We start from the raw sequence: 18673 nt of genomic DNA, 5'->3' as shown, positions 1-18673 counted from the left end.
TGGCCCTCTGCTGACTCTTCCAATTTTTGCCACTCCTTCCTATAGTGTGGAGGCCCAAAACTGGACACAGTTACCTCCAGATGAGGCCGTCACCAATGTACCGAATAGAGGGGAATTGAATTCACGTCCCTCGAATCTGCTTGGCAATTGCCCCTATGTATACAGCCCAAAATGCCATTTTAGCCTTCTTGGTAACAAGGGCACACTGTTGACTCATAATCAACTTCTTGTTCCCTGTAACTCTAGTCCTTTTCTGCAGAAACGCTGCCAGCCGCTTGGTCTCTGTCTGTAGCAGTGGCATGGATTCTTCCATCCTTAATTGCAGACTCTTGCACTTGTCCGTTGTTGACTCACAGGTTTTCTTTTTGGGCCAATCCTCTAATTTGTCTAGGTCCCTTCTATATCCTTATCCCTACCCTCCAGTGTAGTCTACACTCTCCCAGTTTTAGTGTCATCTGGCAAACTTTTGCTGAGAATTGCAATCCACCACCATCCTCCAGATCATTAATGAGATATTGAACAAACCGGCCCCCAGGACCAACCCTTGGGGCACTCCACTTGACACCAGCTGCCAACTAGACATGCAGCCATTGATCACTACTTGTTGAGCCAGCTTCTATCCACTTTATGAGTCATTTCATCCAGCCCACACTTTCCTTAAACTTGCTGCAAGAATTATTGTGGGAGACCATATCAAAAGGTTTGTAAGTCAAGGATAAAACATCCACTGCTTTTCTTTCATCCACAGACCCAGTTATCTCTATAAAGGCAATTAGGTTTAGTCAGACATGACTTGCCCTTGGTGAATCCATGCTGCGTGTTGAGATACTTTCCTCTCCTCTAAACCTGAACTTCGAAAAATCCGGTTTCCTGATTGGTCCTCTGGTGAGGTGTTTGGTTCTCTTTGTTAACCCTTTACAGGTGAAAGAAACATTAACCCTTAGCTATCTATTTATGACACAGGTGCAGTTCAAAATACTAACAAAAGATACAGGGAAACATTTGATTTTTTAACTTGGGAATTGGACTTGGAAAATAAGAATGTTTGATGTGTCAGATGAAACTGAATACAAAATCCAGGTGTGACAAAGTGGGAATTTTCTGTAGTATTTTTATGATGCCTGTGTGTGCCTCAGTTTCCCCCTACATAGTTTTTCTACCCAGTGGGAGAAAAATGATTAAGTTTGCTCTTGGTGCAGGCAAAGAGATATGTGGGGAGGGGAGGGGCAGGGTGGGGCGGGGCAGGGCATGCCACTTAGCTGTCTGAGTGGACTGAATGGGTCATCAGAAGGACTGGTCAAGGTCAACCTTTATCAAAAATATGAGAAGAACATAGAAAACCCCAAAGACAATATCACTGACACCTAGCAATCAACAACCCAGAGGAAAAAGTTTTCCCCCACCTTGCACCCCTGTGTTTGAACTCAGCATGGACCTACCTGGAAAACAAAGGACTGGGAGGTGACCAAAAGTGAATAAAGAGTTGGTTTCTGGAAGAGGCTGAAAGATCTCTACTGGGACTGATTAAGGAAGTCAACAGAACCTGAAAAGGGAGTTAACTATAGCTTGGCTAGTGAATTACTCTGGCTTTACTAGAATGGACTATGCTTTAACCTTCGTTTCTCTATGCTAACCTAAGGACTTTTAGTCAACTGGAACACAGCACTAGTATATCCTGCTCTATTTTGAAAACTCTGCTTGAGTGTCACCTCAAATATTTGCTGGGGTGCATTAGTTCCTGAAGTGTGTACAAGTCTCTAACCAGGAGTGCACTTCAGTGGAACTCGCTGAGGAGAGCTCACAGGAGTGCTGAAACTCAGAGGCTCCAATCTAGGAGGCGGTGAGGCAGCAGGGCCTACCCTGAAGGACAAGTGGGACTCCTTGAAGGTCTGCCACACTGCCACACTGACAGGGTTACCCCAAAAGATTGTCTAAAAGCTGAGGTGTAGCACAGATCCTCTGTAGCAACAAGCAGCTCAAAACAGGGCATTTCCTCAGCTGTGTCCACCATAGCTCATCATTAATCTCCAGGTAAAAGCCTATGTCTTGGTCACTATAGCTTAATTACTATGATATTCTTTGACTATTTAACTAGTAACCCTTCATGTAAGCACTGTTGGACCAATATACGCCCTACTAGGGGCCTGATCCGAAGTCCATTAAAGTCAATGTGCGTCTTTCCATTGACCTCAGTGGGCTTTGGATCAGGCCCTAATATATCTAAGCTGTCTCCATTCCTCTCCATCCCTACTCCTAAAACCTGGTTCCATGCCTGGTTCATTTCTCATCTGGACTACTGCAATCTCATTCTCAGTGGCCTTGTGACCCAAACCATTCTCCTGCATTGTATTGAGACATTGCATCTAATTTGCCTGATCTTAAGTGGTGCTGAGCATTGATTTCAATGAGCACTGTGGATGGTCCACACCACACCTGAAGTTCCTTGGAGAACACACCTTGGTTTTCTTTGTGTTTCTGAATGCACATAGTATGTATATACATTCTAAATAATCAGTAGTGGGAAGCAGAGAGGAGGATCTTCCCTTTCCTGCCCATGTCAAAGAAAATGAGATGGAAAAAAACCTCACAGTACCCTCCTAGTGTAGATGTGAGAATGCAAATGACCCTGCAGTGGGATTGGGGAGGAATCCTGCCCAATTCCGCATGGGAGGCTTGTCATAAACAAATAGCTAAGGGTTAATGTTTCTTTTACCTGTAAAGGGTTAACAAAGGGAACCAAACACCTGACCAGAGGACCAATCAGGAAACCGGATTTTTCAAAGTTCAGGGAGGGAATGTTTGGGTCTGTGTTTTTTGTCTGTCTCTCGGCAGAGAGGATCTTTCTATCTCAAGCTCTAATCTTCAGTTTAAGTTTAAGTACAAAGGGAAAAACAATAGGCTTTTATGGGGTTTTTTTTATTTACCATGTGTGTAAGTTGCGAAATTTTAAATGCATTTCTTTAAATATAGGTTTTAGCATTTTTCTTTTAAGCAATTTGACCTGTAATTTCAACCTGATACAGAGACGATTTAGTTTTTTTCTTTCTTTTTGTAAATAAAGCTTTCTTAAGACTTGGAATTTTTCCCGTAGTCGGCACTCAAGGGATTTGATTCAAGAGTTTGGACAGTAACTCTCAGGTAGCCCGGCAAGGGAAGCCTGGAGGGATAAAAGAGGAGGAAGTGTTTAATTTCTCCTTGTTTTAAAGAATCCAAGGAATTTGGATTCTTGGGGTCCCGGGAAGGTTTGGGGGACCAGAGCGAAGGCAGGCACTGTAATTCCTGTCTGGTGGCAGCAATATCAGATCAAAGCGGTAATTAAGCTAGAGGGTTCAATGCTAGCTTCTTCGAGTTTATGAACGCTAAAGTTCAAATCTGAGTAGAAAGCTCACGAACAAAGGCTTGACCAAACAGCGCTTGGCTGCAGTCTTACACAGTCAGACCAGTGGCCAGGGAGACCTAGTCGCGTGCCTTCTTGACAGTGAAATGGGGCACCACTGCACAGGACCCTGATTCCACCAATCAAAAAATGGAGCAGGATGGAGAAACCCTTGCATAATATTGCATAGAAGTTGTAGCCGCAGTATCAGTAAATAAGTCCTGGTGTCCCGGAATAACAGTGAGCTATTGCACCTTACTGAATCATCTTTAAACGAGTTCCTCCACCTGATCGTTTGAGGCTAGCAAAGACAGCACAGCGGGTTCTCCTTTCTGGCACTGACATCAGACAAAACCTTGTAGAAATGGCAATGTGATTCTGAAACTACATGAGGAAAAGAGCCCACATTGGAAATGCACTGACCATTTGTGACACAAAGACACATCTGGAGAAGTAACAATCTGAGCGCAAAAATGGCCTGTTGCACGATGGAAGAACAGCACCATTCTTAATAAAAAAGTCTAGCAGTAATAATCCAAAAACTATGGGCTGATCCTCAGATGGTGTAAACCGACCCGACTTAATTGGAAGTCATAGCTGATAGACATCAACTGAGGATCACCCAACATTCTGCATGCAGCAATCAACATATTGGAACAAATACCAAGAAGAAACAACATACAACCTGATTCAAGTGGTTGTAATTAAGTGGGCACACGGATCCCAACCCTCATTCCCACAAGAAATCAGCACAAACCCCAAAATATCTGGCATATAGGCCTGACCATATTCATTAAGTAGTCTTTATCTCGTGACATGCCTCATTGACCTTCAGTGGTGTAGTCAAATAAGGCCAACTAACATAGTAAGAGTTTTCTGTCTCGTGGATTTTTAATGTGCATAATTTCAAATAACAGAAAATTGGCACTTGAATGTCTAGGGCTGGGAATAATGAGAGATATTGTCACTGGACTTATAAAACAAAAAAGTAAAGAGTCTGTTTTGAAAACTATTGGGAGATGGAAAAGAATTATGGACACTTTACTTGAAAAGATATGGAAACTAATTTTTTTGTGAACTGGATAATGTCTATTCCTTGTGTGCTTTGAGCCTGTTTATTTCATAGGAAGGAGTTAGAAGGCTTAGAGGGGGTTCCAGAGAGATCTCACAATAATTCTAACAGCTATCATTAATATATACCAGTTCTATCACAAGGATCTCAAGGCACTTTAACAGACAATTATAAATCTCTTCCCAACCTTCTGGAAGCGGTGAAGTTACTATCTCCATTTAAAGATATGGAAGCTGAGACAAATATTTTCAAGTCTCCCCTTCCAGAGGTGTTGAGCACATGGAGCTCCATTGACTTCAGCTACAAGTTGGGAGCATCAGCACTTCTGTAAATCAGATCCAAGTTAGGCACCCAAAACAGGAGAAACCCAAAATCAGTGACCACTTTTAAAAATCTGGGCCTGTGATTTACTTAAGATCACAAAGGAAATTTGTGGCACAGTCACAGATAGAACAAGTATAATGAGGTTACTTACCTCTGTAACTGTTGTTCTTCGAGATGTGTTGCTCATATACATTCCATTTAGGTGTGTGCGCGCCGCGTGCACAGCCGTCGGAGAAACTTTTCTACCCTAGCAACACTCGGCGGGTCGGCTGGGCGTCCCCTGTAGTGGCGCCACCACGGTGCCGCATAAATACCCCAGCCGACCCGGCCACCCTTCAGTTCCTTCTTGCCGGCTACTCCGACAGTGGGGAAGGAGGGTGGGTGTGGAATGGATATGAGCAACACATCTCGAAGAACAACAGTTACAGAGGTAAGTAACCTTTTTTCTTCTTCGAGTGGTTGCTCATATGCATTCCATTAGGTGAATCCCAAGCCTTACCTAGGCGGAGGGTCGGAGTGAGACGCGGCAGTCTGGAGTACAGCCGCCCCAAAGGCCGCGTCGTCCCGAGACTGCTGGACCAACGCATAGTGCGTGGCGAAAGTGTGGACCGATGACCAGGTCGCAGCACGGCAAATCTCCTGGATGGGCACGTGCGCCAAGTAGGCTGCTGAGGAAGCTTGAGCCCTCGTGGAATGCGCCGTAAGGTGTCCGAGGGGAACCTGAGCTTGCTCGTAGCACGTGCGAATACAGGCCCTGACCCAGGAGGAAATCCTCTGGGAGGAGATTGGCAGACCTTTCATTCGCTCTGCAACCGCGACAAAGAGCTGCGGAGACCTTCGGAAGGGCTTGGTTCTTTCCACATAGAAAGCCAGTGCTCTGCGCACATCCAAGGTGTGTAGCTGCTGTTCTCTCCGAGAAGCATGCGGCTTCGGGAAGAAAACCGGGAGAAAGATGTCCTGGCAAGCGTGGAAGGCAGACACCACCTTAGGGAGGAAAGCAGGATGAGGTCGCAGTTGCACTTTGTCTTTATGAAAGACGGTGTACGGAGGATCGACAGTGAGGGCTCTGATCTCCGAGACCCGACGCGCTGAGGTGATTGCCACCAAGAAGACCGTCTTCCACGATAGGTAGAGAAGCGGGCAAGTTGCCAGTGGTTCGAAGGGCGGCAACATAAGTCTGTTTCAAGACCAAGTTGAGGTCCCAGGAGGGGCTGGGTGACGAGTGGGGGGATAAGTACGGTCCAGACCCTTCATGAAGCGAGAGACTACCGGGTGAGAGAACACCGAGCAGCCACCGTCTCCCGGATGGAAGGTGGATATTGCTGTCAGGTGCACCTTAAGAGAGGAAGTCGCCAGGCCCCATCCCTGCTTAAGGTGCCAGAGGTAGTCTAGGATCGTCGGGATTGACGCCTGTAAGGGGAAACATCGTGGATGCACACCAGGCCGTGAAGCGCCTCCACTTGGCCACATACGTTCTGCGGGTGGAAGGTTTTCTGCTATGGAGGAGAATGCGCTGCACCGGACCGGAGCAGCAGCGTAATTCCTCAGCATTCAGCCATGCAGGAGCCACGCCGTGAGGTGGAGGGATCGCAGATCCGGATGACGAAGTCTCCCGTGGTCCTGTGTGATGAGGTCCGGGACACTGGGAGGGGAATTGGAGCGGCTACTGACAGGTCCAGGAGGGTGGTGTACCAGGCTTGCCTGGGCCACGCCGCGCTATTAAGATGAGCTGCGCCTTGTCTCTGCGAACCTTGAGCAAGACCCTGTGTACCAGAGGAAACGGAGGGAAGGCATACAGTAGGCGGTGGCTCCAAGGCAGGAGAAACGCGTCCGTTATCGACCCGGGGGAGAGGCCCTGGAATGAGCAGAACTCCTGGCACTTCCTGTTCGAGCGGGACGCGAAGAGGTCTACGAGGGGAAAGCCCCACCTCTGGAAAATGGAGTAAATGACGTCCGATCTGATCGACCACTCGTGGCAGAGGAAGGACCTGCTCAGCCGATCCGCCAGGGTGTTCCGGACTCCGGGCAGGAAGGATGCTACTAGATCCACCCGGAGGGCTATACAGAAGTCCCATAGTTGAATGGCTTCTTGACACAGGGGAGACGAGCGAGTCCCCCCTGCTGCCTGTTGATGTAGTACATGGCCGTTGTGTTGTCCGTAAATACCGAAACACAACGGCCACGAAGATGCTGCTGGAACGTCTGACAGGCGAGACGAACGGCCCGTAGCTCCCGTATGTTGATGTGAAGGGTGAGCTCGTCGGCAGACCAACGGCCCTGGGTCCGTAAGCGACCTAGGTGGCCCCCCAGCCGAGGGATGACGCATCCGTCGTTAGGGTTAGTGATGGTTGCTGCGGATGAAAGGGCATCCCTGCACAAACCTGAGACTGGTCCAGCCACCAGTCGAGGGAGCGGAGAGGACCGGGAGGGATCGTGAGCAGCACGTCCATGGAGTCCCTGCTCGGACGGAAGACCGAGTGAAGCCACGTCTGAAAGGGCCGCATGCGTAGCCTGGCATATTGGTGACATGGGTGCATGCGGCCATATGCCCCAGCAGAGCGAGGCAGTTGCGAGCTGAGGTCAGACGAGCTGCTTGCAAGTGCCGGACGAGTGAAGTGAGCGCTAGGAAGCGCGCTTGAGGCAAGTAGGCTCTGGCAAGGGAGGAGTCCAGTGTCGCTCCTATGAAGTCCAGTCTCTGCGTCGGATTGAGAGTGGACTTCTCCGCATTGAGGAGGATCCCCAAGACAAAGAGGTCCTTGATTACTGAGACGTGCTGACGGACTTGGGCGTGCGAGGCGCCCTGATGAGCCAGTCGTCCAGGTATGGGAAGACATGTATCTGCTGCTTGCGAAGTGCGCGGCGACGACGGCCATGCATTTTGTGAAGACCCTCGGGGCAGTAGACAGGCCAAAGGGGAGGACAGCAAACTGAAAGTGGTGCTGTCTGACCGTGAACCGAAGGTACTTCCTGTGCGGCGGGAAAATGGCTATGTGGAAGTACGCGTCCTTCATGTCGAGGGCGGCGTACCAGTCTCCAGGATCCAAGGACGGGATAATGGTTCCCAGGGAGACCATGCGGAACTTCAACTTGCGTAGCCACTTGTTGAGTCCCCGCAGATCTAGAATTGGTCGGAGGCCTCCCTTGGATTTGGGAATGAGAAAATAACGGGAGTAATAACCCTTCCCCTCTCGGGCAGCGGAACTTCCTCTACGGCTCCTGCAGTGAGGAGAGATTGCACCTCGTGCCAGAGGATTTGCTCGTGAGAGGGGTCCCTGAAGAGAGACCGGGAAGGGGGCGGAAAGGCGGGGATGAAGCAAACTGGAGGTGGTATCCGTGCTTCACCGTGCGCAGCACCCACTGATCGGAAGTAATCTGCGACCACGCCGGAAGGAAGTAGGAAAGGCGGTTGGAAAAGGGGGAAAAGGATCCTGAAGAGAGTCTGGTACGCCGTCCCCGGGCGTACCTTCAAAAGCTGCTCTTGCCCCTGATGTGGTTTTAGTGGGGCCTTGAGACTGGGCCGCGTGGGGGCCAGACTGGCGTCTTCGCCCCCCCGACCTCGCCTCCTGGTGAAATCCTGCCTGTTTCGAGGCGGGAAGTACGGGCGGCGGGCTTGGGGCCTAAAGGGTCTCCGTTGAGCCACGGGGTGTGCATCCCGAGCGACTTTAAGGTGACCTTGCCGTCTTTCAGGCTTTGAAGGTGAGGGTCTGTCTTATCGGAAAACAAACCCCGGCCCTCAAAGGGTAAGTCCTGCAATGTGGTCTGCAGTACTGGTGGTAAGGTGGAGGCCTGGAGCCAGGAAATCCGTCTCAGCGTAATTCCGGAGGCTACAGTCCTAGCAGCCGAGTCGGCCGCGTCCAGGGCAGCTTGGAGGGAGGTCCTCCTGCCGATCTTTTTGCCCTCCTCCACAAAGGCTGCGAACTCCTGGCGTGAGTCCGGGGCAGCAACTCTGTAAAGCGGCTAACCTCCGACCAGGTGTTAAAGCCGTATCGGCCTAAGAGGGCCTGCTGATTGGCGACTCGGAGCTGTAAGGCGCCTGCTGAATAGACTTTACGGCCTAGAAGGTCCATGCGCCTAGCCTCTTTAGATTTTGGTGCCGCGCCTGTTGGCCATGGCGCTCCCTCTCGTTAACTGATTGGACAACTAACGAGGAGGGGGTGGGTGGACGTACAGGTGTTCATAACCCTTGGAGGGCACCATATATATCTCGCTCCACACCTTTTGCCGTCGGTGGGATGGATGCTGGAGACTGCCACAAGGTATCAGTAGTCGCCTGTATAGTTTTAATGAATGGGAGGGCTATGCGCGTTGGGGCATCGGCAGCCAGAATAGTGACTACCGGATCGTCGACCTCCGCCACTTCCTCCACCGGGAGGTCTATGTTAAGGGCCACCCGCGAAGGAGGTCCTGGTGGGCTCGCAAGTCGATCGGCGGGGGCCCTGAGGAAGAGGAGCCCGCCACGGCCTCATCGGGAGAAGAGGAGGAGGATACGCCCGGGACAAGAGGGTCCTGGGCAGGACTCGTCCCCTGTGGTCCTGCTGTAAAGACTCCGGGGAGTGCAGAGGATGAATGGCATGATCCTCTGCGTCTTCCGGAGGAGGACGGGATATGGTAGCCTCTGGTGCCCGACGTTGTGGAGCAGGTGCAGGGGCCGGAACCAGGGGAGCACCCTGGGCCTGATGGTAAGCCCAGGGTGTCCACATGGCCCATTGCTGCTGCGCGGGATCGTGGGAGCGACTGTCCTGGAAGAGTCCCACGGGGAAGTCAACGTCTCGGTCCCGGCTATAGCTGCTACCTGCCCTGGAGGAAGCAGACTCTTGACCGGACGGCCACGGAGGGGCCGCGAAGGTGGGCACCGACGTGCCAATGGACCTGGCAGACCGGAGTCTTGGGGACCGGTGGCGGTACCGGGAGCCGGACCGGGACCTGCGCCGGCTTGGTGCCGGGAGGAGGTCGACCGGGACCTCGAGCCTCGACGGCGAGATCTGCTCCGGGAATATCGGCCTGCGTGGTGGTGCCGGGAGCTCGACCGGTGCCGCGAATAGCGGGACGGGGAGGGAGCGAGTTGCGGACCGGCGCCGCGCGTGAGGTGCCGAGCGGTGCCGCGGAGGCATTGCCGAGGGCCGAGCGGGAGCGGTGCCGATTGAACGGTGCCGACGGAGAGCGGTGCCGCGATGGAGCGGCGCCGGAGAGCGGTGCCGTGGCCGATTGGAGCGGTGCCGCGATTGGGAACGGTGCCGAACGGTGCCGCGGATTGGGAGCGGTGCTGCGATGGGAGCGGTGCCGCGCAGTGGGAGCGGTGCGACGGTGAACGCCGCGATTGGAGCGGTGCCGTGAAGAGGAGCGGCGAGGAGACCGAGATCTGGAGCGGTTGACCTGAGCAGTGACAGAGGGCGGCCGAGAAAAAGGCGGCTTGCCCTTGGAGAGGGTCAAACGGACTGGCGGTACCGGAGGTACATGAGGTGCCGGCTCCGTGATAGCAATCAGGTCTCGTGCCGCCGAAAATGTCTCCGGTGTGGAAGGCAACGCCAGCTCGACCGCGGCCGGTGCCGGGGAGCTTCTCGGCGCCGGACTCGACGGCCCGCGCGGGGCTGGAGTCAACGGGGCCGGATCTGACGGCGCCGCAACCGGGGCCGGTGCCGGGCGGTCTGCCTCAGGAGCAGTCTTAGCCTTCGGGGCGGCTGCAGGAGGGTCCGCCCGAGGCTTAGCCGACGTCGACCTCGGAGAGAGGGAGCGGCGCGGAGTTGCTTCGGCGTCGCGTGCTGCCGGTGCCGAGGAGCCTTACCGGTACCGGACGTGGACGGTGCCGGAGGAGCGGTCTCATCCGCTTGCTGGCTCGTACTCGGTGCTGGTGTCAACGCCGCCTCCATGAGGAGCTGCCGGAGTCTAAAGTTCCGCTCCTTCTGGGTACGCGGCTTGAATGCCTTACAAATGGGGCACTTAGACGCTAAGTGCGACTCCCCCAGGCATTTCAGGCAGGAGTCGTGGGGATCTCCTGTCGGCATTGGCCTATTACAGGCTGAACATTGCTTAAATCCCGGCGAGCCAGGCATGGCTTCGGTACCGGGCGCGGGGTAGGGGAAGAGCCCCCGGCCCCGCGAAAACTACTAACAAATACACTAACACTATTTACTCAACTATAACTAATTAACTATGTAAACGAAACGATTAACTAACAAAGAACAGCGATAAGCGAGTAGCTAGGGAAGAATGTGGAGGTCAGGCAACTGCACTCCACTGTTCCAACGACCGACACGGGCGGTAAGAAGGAACTGAAGGGTGGCCGGGTCGGCTGGGGTATTTAATGCGGCGCAGTGGTGGCGCCACTCCAGGGGACGCCCAGCCGACCCGCCGAGTGTTGCTAGGGTAGAAAAGTTTCTCCGACGGCTGTGCACGCGGCGCGCACACACCTACATGGAATGCATATGAGCAACCACTCGAAGAAGAACAGAGGGGTAGCCGTGTTAGTCTGGACCTGTAAAAAGCGACAAAGAGTCCTGTGGCACCTGATAGACTAACAGACGTATTGGAGCATGAGCTTTTGTAGGTGAATACCCAATTCATCTGACAAAGTGGATATTCACTCACAAATGCTTATGCTCCAATAAATCTGTTAGTTTATAAGGTGCCGCAGGACTGTTTGTCGCTTTTTACAGATAGAACAGAAAGCCTCCAAGTTCTCATGCCTAGGTCTCAACCACAAGATTATCCTTTTTCTCTAAAATACTAGAGCAATAGCACCATAAAAGCCTCAATGAAAAGTGAATACCTCTTGCTTCATCTTGAAGAAAACCTCCTCTTCTTTTCCAGTCTCTGTTTTTCAAGGTTTCTTCTGCACTTAGTCCCCTGGCATTCAGGCCTGGCATCTGTCCTCTTCTGGCATCAGCCTGGACTCCACCATGATGGCCTGACATCTGATCATAACCCAGTGACCCTTCACCATGAACACCTGGCATTCTCCCATCATTGGAGCCATCCTGTAATTTGCCTCCTGCACCAACAACTGCTCCACCAAGGGCAGGATCCCTGCCATAAAGGGAACCCAAATGTCCTAAACCACTATTACCACCACTGGCAATTGCTCCATCTAAGATAGAATCTCTGCTGTCAAGTGAACCCGTGCCCCAAGCTCCTGTGAATTCACCACCAGTACCAGGCCCTGCCCCACCTAGCACTAAACCTTTGCTATGTATGGAATCCAACACACCTGCTCCACCTACTCCAGCACCAGGACTGGTGCCACCAAACATACCATCCTTATCATAGAAAGACTCCATGCCTTCTGCACCACTTAGACCAGCACCAGGCCCTGCTCCACTTACTTTACCATCCTTACCACAGAGAGACCCTATGCCTCCTGCACCTGCTGCTACACTTAGCATAGAGTCCTTGCCATCAAGAACACCCATTCCACCTGCAACACCAGCACCAGCTCCACCTAACATACCATCTTTGCCATAGCAAGAACCTGCACCACCTAAGCCAGCACCAATCCCAGCACTACCAGTGCCAGCTCCCTCTAGCATAGCATATCTGACCCCAGCACCATCTAGTCCACATCCAGAACCAGCTCTATCTAGCATAGCATCCTTGCCAGAGAGAGAACCCATGCTTCCTGTCCCTGCTAATCCAGCACCTGCATGACCAACACCATGTCCACCTAAAATAGGATCCTTGCCATAGAGAGAGCCCATCCTTCCTGCATTATCTAAACCAGTACCAGCTCCATCTAGCATACCATCCTTACCACAGAGATAGTCCTCACCCCTTGAATCATCTAGACCAGCACTGTACATATGATTCTTGCCATAGAGAGAACCTGTCAGACTCCCTGCTCCTCCTAATCCAGCATCAGCTCCACCAGGTGTAGCATCCTTTCCAGAAAGAGTTCCCATCCTCCCTGGGCTACTTACACCAGCACCAGAACCAACAGCTCTGGAGCCAGCTCCACCGATCATTCCATTCTCACCGTAGAGAGACACCATGTCCCTTGCACTACCAAAACCACTACCAGCCCCAGCAGCACCTGCTCCACCTACCGTACCATCAATATCATAGAGAGACCCCATTGCCCCTGGACTACCTAAATCATCACCACCAACACCAGTACCAGCCCCATCTCCACCTAGCATATCATCCTTACCATAGGAAGACCTAAATCCTCCTGTACCACCAAAACCAGGACTAGCACCACCAGTCTCAGCCTCATCTCCACCAGCCACAGCCCCAATTGCACCTCTCATACCGTCCTTACCATAGAGAGACTTCACGCCACATGCATCATCTAGACCAGCATCATGAGCACCAGCCCCAGCAAGCATATCATCCTTATCATACAAAGACCTTATGCCTCCTGCACTTGTTGATCCAGCACTGGTTCCACCTTTCATACCATCCTTACTACAGAGGGAGCCCATGCTCCCTGCGCCACCTGAGCCAGCACCACCAACATCAAATGCACCTAGCATAGCAGATCTGCCACCAGGTGCACCCATGGCTTCAGCACCATCTAGTCCAATACCAACACCAGCTCCACCTAGCATGCCATCCTTACCATAGAGAGAACCCATGCCCCCTGTACCACCTAGTCCAGTACCAGAACCACCAGCTCCCCCTAGCATGCCATCCTTACCATAGAGAGAATCCATGCCCCCTGTACCACCTAGTCCAGCACCAGAACCACCAGCTCCCCCTAGCATGCCATCCTTACCATAGAGAGAATCCATGCCCCCTGTACCACCTAGTCCAGCACCAGAACCACCAGCTCCCCCTAGCATGCCATCCTTACCATAGAGAGAATCCATGCCCCCTGCACCACCTAGTCCAGCACCAGAACCACCAGCTCCCCCTAGCATGCCATCCTTACCATAGAGAGAATCCATGCCCCCTGCACCACCTAGTCCAGCACCAGAACCACCAGCTCCCCCTAGCATGCCATCCTTACCATAGAGAGAATCCATGCCCCCTGCACCACCTAGTCCAGCACCAGAACCACCAGCTCCCCCTAGCATGCCATCCTTACCATAGAGAGAATCCATGCCCCCTGCACCACCTAGTCCAGCACCAGAACCACCAGCTCCCCCTAGCATGCCATCCTTACCATAGAGAGAAACCATGCCCCCTGCACCACCTAGTCCAGCACCAGAACCACCAGCTCCCCCTAGCATGCCATCCTTACCATAGAGAGAATCCATGCCCCCTGCACCACCTAGTCCAGCACCAGAACCACCAGCTCCCCCTAGCATGCCATCCTTACCATAGAGAGAATCCATGACCCTTGCACCACCTAGTCCAGCACCAGAACCACCATCTCCCCCTAGCATGCCATCCTTACCAAAGAGGGAGCTTGTGCCCCCTGCATCACCTAAGCCAGCACCACCAACATCAGATGCACCTAGTATAGCATCTCTGTCACCAAGAGCACCCATGTTTCCTGCACCATCTAGTCCAATACCAACACTGGCTCCACATAGCATAATATCCTTGCCATAGAGGGAGCCTGCATCCCCTGTAGCACCAAGGCTAGCGCCAGAACCACCAGGTCCCCCTAGCGTACCATCCTTGCCATAGAGGAATCTTATACTCCCTGCTCCTCCTAATCCAGCACCACCAGTGTCAGCACCACCTTCCATGCTATGGAGAGATCCCAACTCTCCTGAGCTTCCTAACCTAGCACCAGCACCACCAAGCATGGAATCTCTACCACCTAAAGAACCCAACCCTCCTGCTCCCTCTAATCCACCACCAGAACCAGCTCCACCCAGCATAGAAACCTCACCATAAAAAGAATGCAGATCCCATTCGTCTATTGCACCACCCATACCAGCTCCACCTAACTCCAAGTCCTGGCCATGAATCTTTCCCACACGTCCACCTTCATTACTAGCCAAACCAAATTTATTCCCATTTGCCAATGAAACTCCATCTGTCCCTGCTTCAGAAAACTGGCTTTTCCCCATCCTTCCATCCTTCCCCACCCTTCCAGTTAGCCCATCTTGTCCCAAAGAGCCATGTCGCCAATCAACATCCACTGAGGAGCCATAAAGTTCTCCACTACCATCCTGGTTACTTCCATACTGTCCATCTTTGACCATTGCGGTGCTTTTAAGGTGATTTTGATTCCCAAGGCCTTCTCCTTGTAGAAGTTCCTTGGCACCTTCTTCATCTGGCAACATGGACTTATCCATCTGCCATCCATTTTTATCTGTTCCATCTCCTTCAGTTTGTCTGCTCTTTCCTCTGGCAGCTGCATTGTAGAAGCATTGTTTGTTGATTAGAGAAGAAGCCATTCACAGGAAAGAAAAGACAAAAGCAATAGGAAAACAGTGAATAAAAATCTCACATGATGCTGCAGCCACCAAATGAAATATCATGCCATTGTAGTGAGAAAAGTATGAAAGGGATGAAAATGAGAGCATTCAATTTTGCACCACAATTTTTATGATTTCATTCCAGGACATTTCACAATACAGAAATTTAATTTTTTGCATAAAGGACATTTTTACACCCAGAATATATAAAACTCTTGCATGTTTCCTATGGAAGTTTCAGTCAGAATTTTATGTTTCTCAGTCAAAAACCAACATTTTAAGTAGAAATGGGTTTGTTCTCACTCCAAAAAGGGACTTAAAGCTGACATAAAAGATAGTGCAACTTTTGCAGCTCCATTTTGTAAATTTCAAAATGAAATGGTAGTTTACAGAGTTTTGTTTCAATTATTTTACCCATCCAGCTTTTATTTACTCATTTAGTTAAATGCATAAAAAGGGTGCCTAACTTATATGCACTAGGCACCCCTGATAAAACTTATATAACCTCCCCTTCTAACAATGCCATACCCTCACAATTACAATTCCCTCCCATTTTCATATGTGCCCTGATGCTCATCAGATTCAGATTAGTTTGCACCACGGGAAGAGTAGAATGCCTGACAGCAATAGTCTCTCAACATTTTATTTTTGGAGTGAAGCAGTAGCCTGAGGATGGGCAGACACAAAGCCCCATCTAGCTTTTCATCAGCTGGGGGATGCTGTGGTTTTCAGAAGTACAGAGATAGCTGCTGTGGGAGGAAAAGGGGCCTGTTGGAAGTAAACAAGAAAGTCCATTATGGCAGTTGGAGATGAACATTTAATGCTCCTCTCCACATTCCACACCCAGCCCTCCCAACTCCCCTCTGCTGAGCAGCAGAGACCTTCTTGGGGGACTTACACAGAGGGGTTGAAACACACCAGTGGGACAGCCAGTAAATGGAGACAATCAGAGGCCTCTTAGAGGAGTTTGCATGGAGCCAGCAGCCAAGGATAGTGGGCCAGCACAGACTCACAGAGATCAGTGTTAACCAAAAGACACTCAGAGGATACCAGTAATAGCTAGCAGCCATCTTAGGCCACATAGGGGTTGACAGCAAACCTGATTGATCCTAAAGACATTTTAGGGAGGTCTTGTCTCAGTAGCTCCATGGGGCTAGAGTGAAAGGCCACTTCTGGCTGAACGAGTATCTCTGGCAAGTTTAATAGGAAGCCTTCCCTGCAGACTAACCCCTGGCCCTCTGCTGGAGGGGTTTGTCCATCATCACTCAACAAGATTAGCTGCTCTGAGGGAGGTCTAAGTAAAATAGCTGAAAACACTATCCGGGTATCCTGAAGTAGCTTTAAACCTTGAAGAGGCCTGGTTCTAACTAGGTCACTGAGTCTACCAGATTAGGAAGGATCAGTCAACCTCACAGTTCCTGTCATGAGAGGTTGAGGGGATACCATGGACTCAAAGGCAATGTCTCTCTTGTACCTAGCCCTCTCCTGCATTCACCAAAAAGATGACATACTCAGTGGCTAACAATCCCCACCATACTCCAAAGCACAAGCCCTACTAGTTGAACTGCAAGTTTGGAGCCCTGCCCCTCTAAGTTGCCCACCCAAGGAGTAAAGACTCCAGTCCTATATATAGGTTCATATTTACCTAAATTTTAGTTGTTCATTAGGTGAGTTAAATAAGGATGTACGCTACCAATTGTAAATATGATTAACAAGTCAGAGATCTGGGGGTTCAAGTTTCCCCATCTGGTCCCAGCTGGGTTGAAGGTCAGCAACTTAATGAAGACAACAGATAGTTGATATGGATATCCTAATTAGGAGGACCCTACTTTAGAAATAGCAGCACTTGGATAGGAATAGTAGATTTTCAGGTCAGAAAGGATAATTGTCATCATCTTGTCTGATCTATTGTGTAACCCAGGCCAGAGATTTTCACCCTGTAATTTCTTCATCAAGTTCCTATCTTGCAGTGGAGTTGGGGTGTCTTTTTAAGAGAGATTCAGTCTTGATTTAAAGTCTCCAAGTGATGGAGAATCCACTACATTGTAACAAATGAGTCTTATGGCAATAGGGAAAATGAGAGCTTGCAGGTTTTGTCAGTGTTCATAAGAAGGGGGGTTATTCTCTGATCTCCATAGTCCTACTGAAGAGGAAGGCTAAAGTTACTTTCTAATCTGCTTCCCACTTTCTCAGATAGCACTCCAGAGCCCGCAGCCTAACAATCAACTCCTAACAGCAATTCATGGCTAACAGGAGGCCACCTGGTGACAAAGTTAGGCCCACCATAAGAAAGCAAAACCAAAGCTAAGGGAAGAATAGAGTGTTACTCACGTTCCACCTCAAGCCATGCACTAGAGGAGCAGATTCTGATATCGAGGGTGTAAGTCCCTTTGTCAGTGAGCTGTGTGTTTTTAATAACCAGCTGGTGGGTCAGGCCATCAGGAGAGATGGAGATTTTGTACTTGTCATTCTCCTCAATGGGATGTTTTCTATACAGCCACACGGCATCATAGCAGGGGCTGTATAGGCTGCATTCAAAGATGGCATTTCCTTGCTCATGGCAGTGCACTTCACTCAGCAAGTGTCGGAATCCCACAGGAATGACTGCAATGGCAAATCAAGGGCTTTCAGTCATGTAACATATTCTCCATGACAGGCAGCTCAAGTCTTTCAGGGAGAAAAGCTATGCTGGAGCCTAGGGCAGTCTCCTATACTCTGGGAGGCTGTGGGAAGAGTGTGTTACATGCCCCCCAAAATGACCCTCCCTTCTATTATATTTTGTACAGGAGATATACAAAACATATCTTGAAGCAAACTAATGTTGTTTCCCTCCTATTGGAGGCCACCATGGAAAGTTACAGTGGGACAGCTGCCACCTCCAATCCTTCTGCAATTCTTGGATGGGATGGCTCATTTCCCTTACAAGGACCAAAAAGGAACAGCCCACTTCTACATCCAATGACCAGGGTAGGATAGTGCCCATTCCCTTATAAGGACTCAGCTGGGACCCCCAAGGGGTGGTCTCTCCAAGTTAGGATTGAGATCCATTGTCAGGAAAGTGTGGGTAAAGGGGTTGCTTGACTCACTAAGACTAAACATGGATGGATGGATGCACGGATGGATGAAAGAAGAAAGAAGGAAAGAAAAAGAATTTGAAGTCAGTGAGCTTTTGCTCAGGCAGAAAGAACAACTACCCTGAGATGTGCACCTTAGTCTACTTCTGAGTGGTACAGGAATATATTTGTTTTTTTTATCTAACTAGGTACCTATACCTCATCACTGTGGTGTCTGAGCAGTTCACAATCATTTGTGGACTTTTAGCCTTACAACACCCGTTTGAGGACAGAGATTATTATCTCCATTTTGCAGAAGGGGAATTGAGGCACAGGGTAGATTGTCAAGCCTGAAGTCATTCAAGAAGTCTATACTGAACTGAGAATTGAACCCATTCATCCTAAAACCTAATCCAGTGCCCAATCCACGTGACCACCTTTCCTACCCTTTCGCTCTTTATCACAAGCGTATTATTAGAGAGTAAGCGCCTTTGCCCACATAGACTTCAGTGGCTATTGGTTTCCACTGATGAGTTTGGAA

The 18673-nt window shown here is 50.5% G+C and overlaps 1 protein-coding gene across 1 annotated transcript in view; it reads right to left on the bottom strand.

Annotated features, from left to right (window-relative positions):
• IGFN1 (immunoglobulin like and fibronectin type III domain containing 1) overlaps window positions 1-18673 on the bottom strand; it is a 72614-nt gene that overhangs the window by 39384 nt on the left and 14557 nt on the right. Inside the window, exons 9-14 of the mRNA XM_075064650.1 lie at window positions 17411-17683; window positions 9565-10531; window positions 9109-9208; window positions 8351-8729; window positions 6939-7123; window positions 5567-5699 (exon numbers count right to left, since the gene is read on the bottom strand). Of these exons, the coding sequence (XP_074920751.1) occupies window positions 5567-5699; window positions 6939-7123; window positions 8351-8729; window positions 9109-9208; window positions 9565-10531; window positions 17411-17683 (2037 nt within the window). The remainder of the gene's footprint in view (window positions 1-5566; window positions 5700-6938; window positions 7124-8350; window positions 8730-9108; window positions 9209-9564; window positions 10532-17410; window positions 17684-18673) is intronic.

Source organism: Chelonoidis abingdonii, chromosome 4, assembly GCF_003597395.2.
Source record: "Chelonoidis abingdonii isolate Lonesome George chromosome 4, CheloAbing_2.0, whole genome shotgun sequence".
Taxonomy (NCBI): Eukaryota; Metazoa; Chordata; order Testudines; family Testudinidae; genus Chelonoidis; species Chelonoidis abingdonii.
The sequence above is the reverse complement of the archived record's forward strand: the minus strand, read 5'-3'. Positions and strand labels throughout refer to the sequence as shown.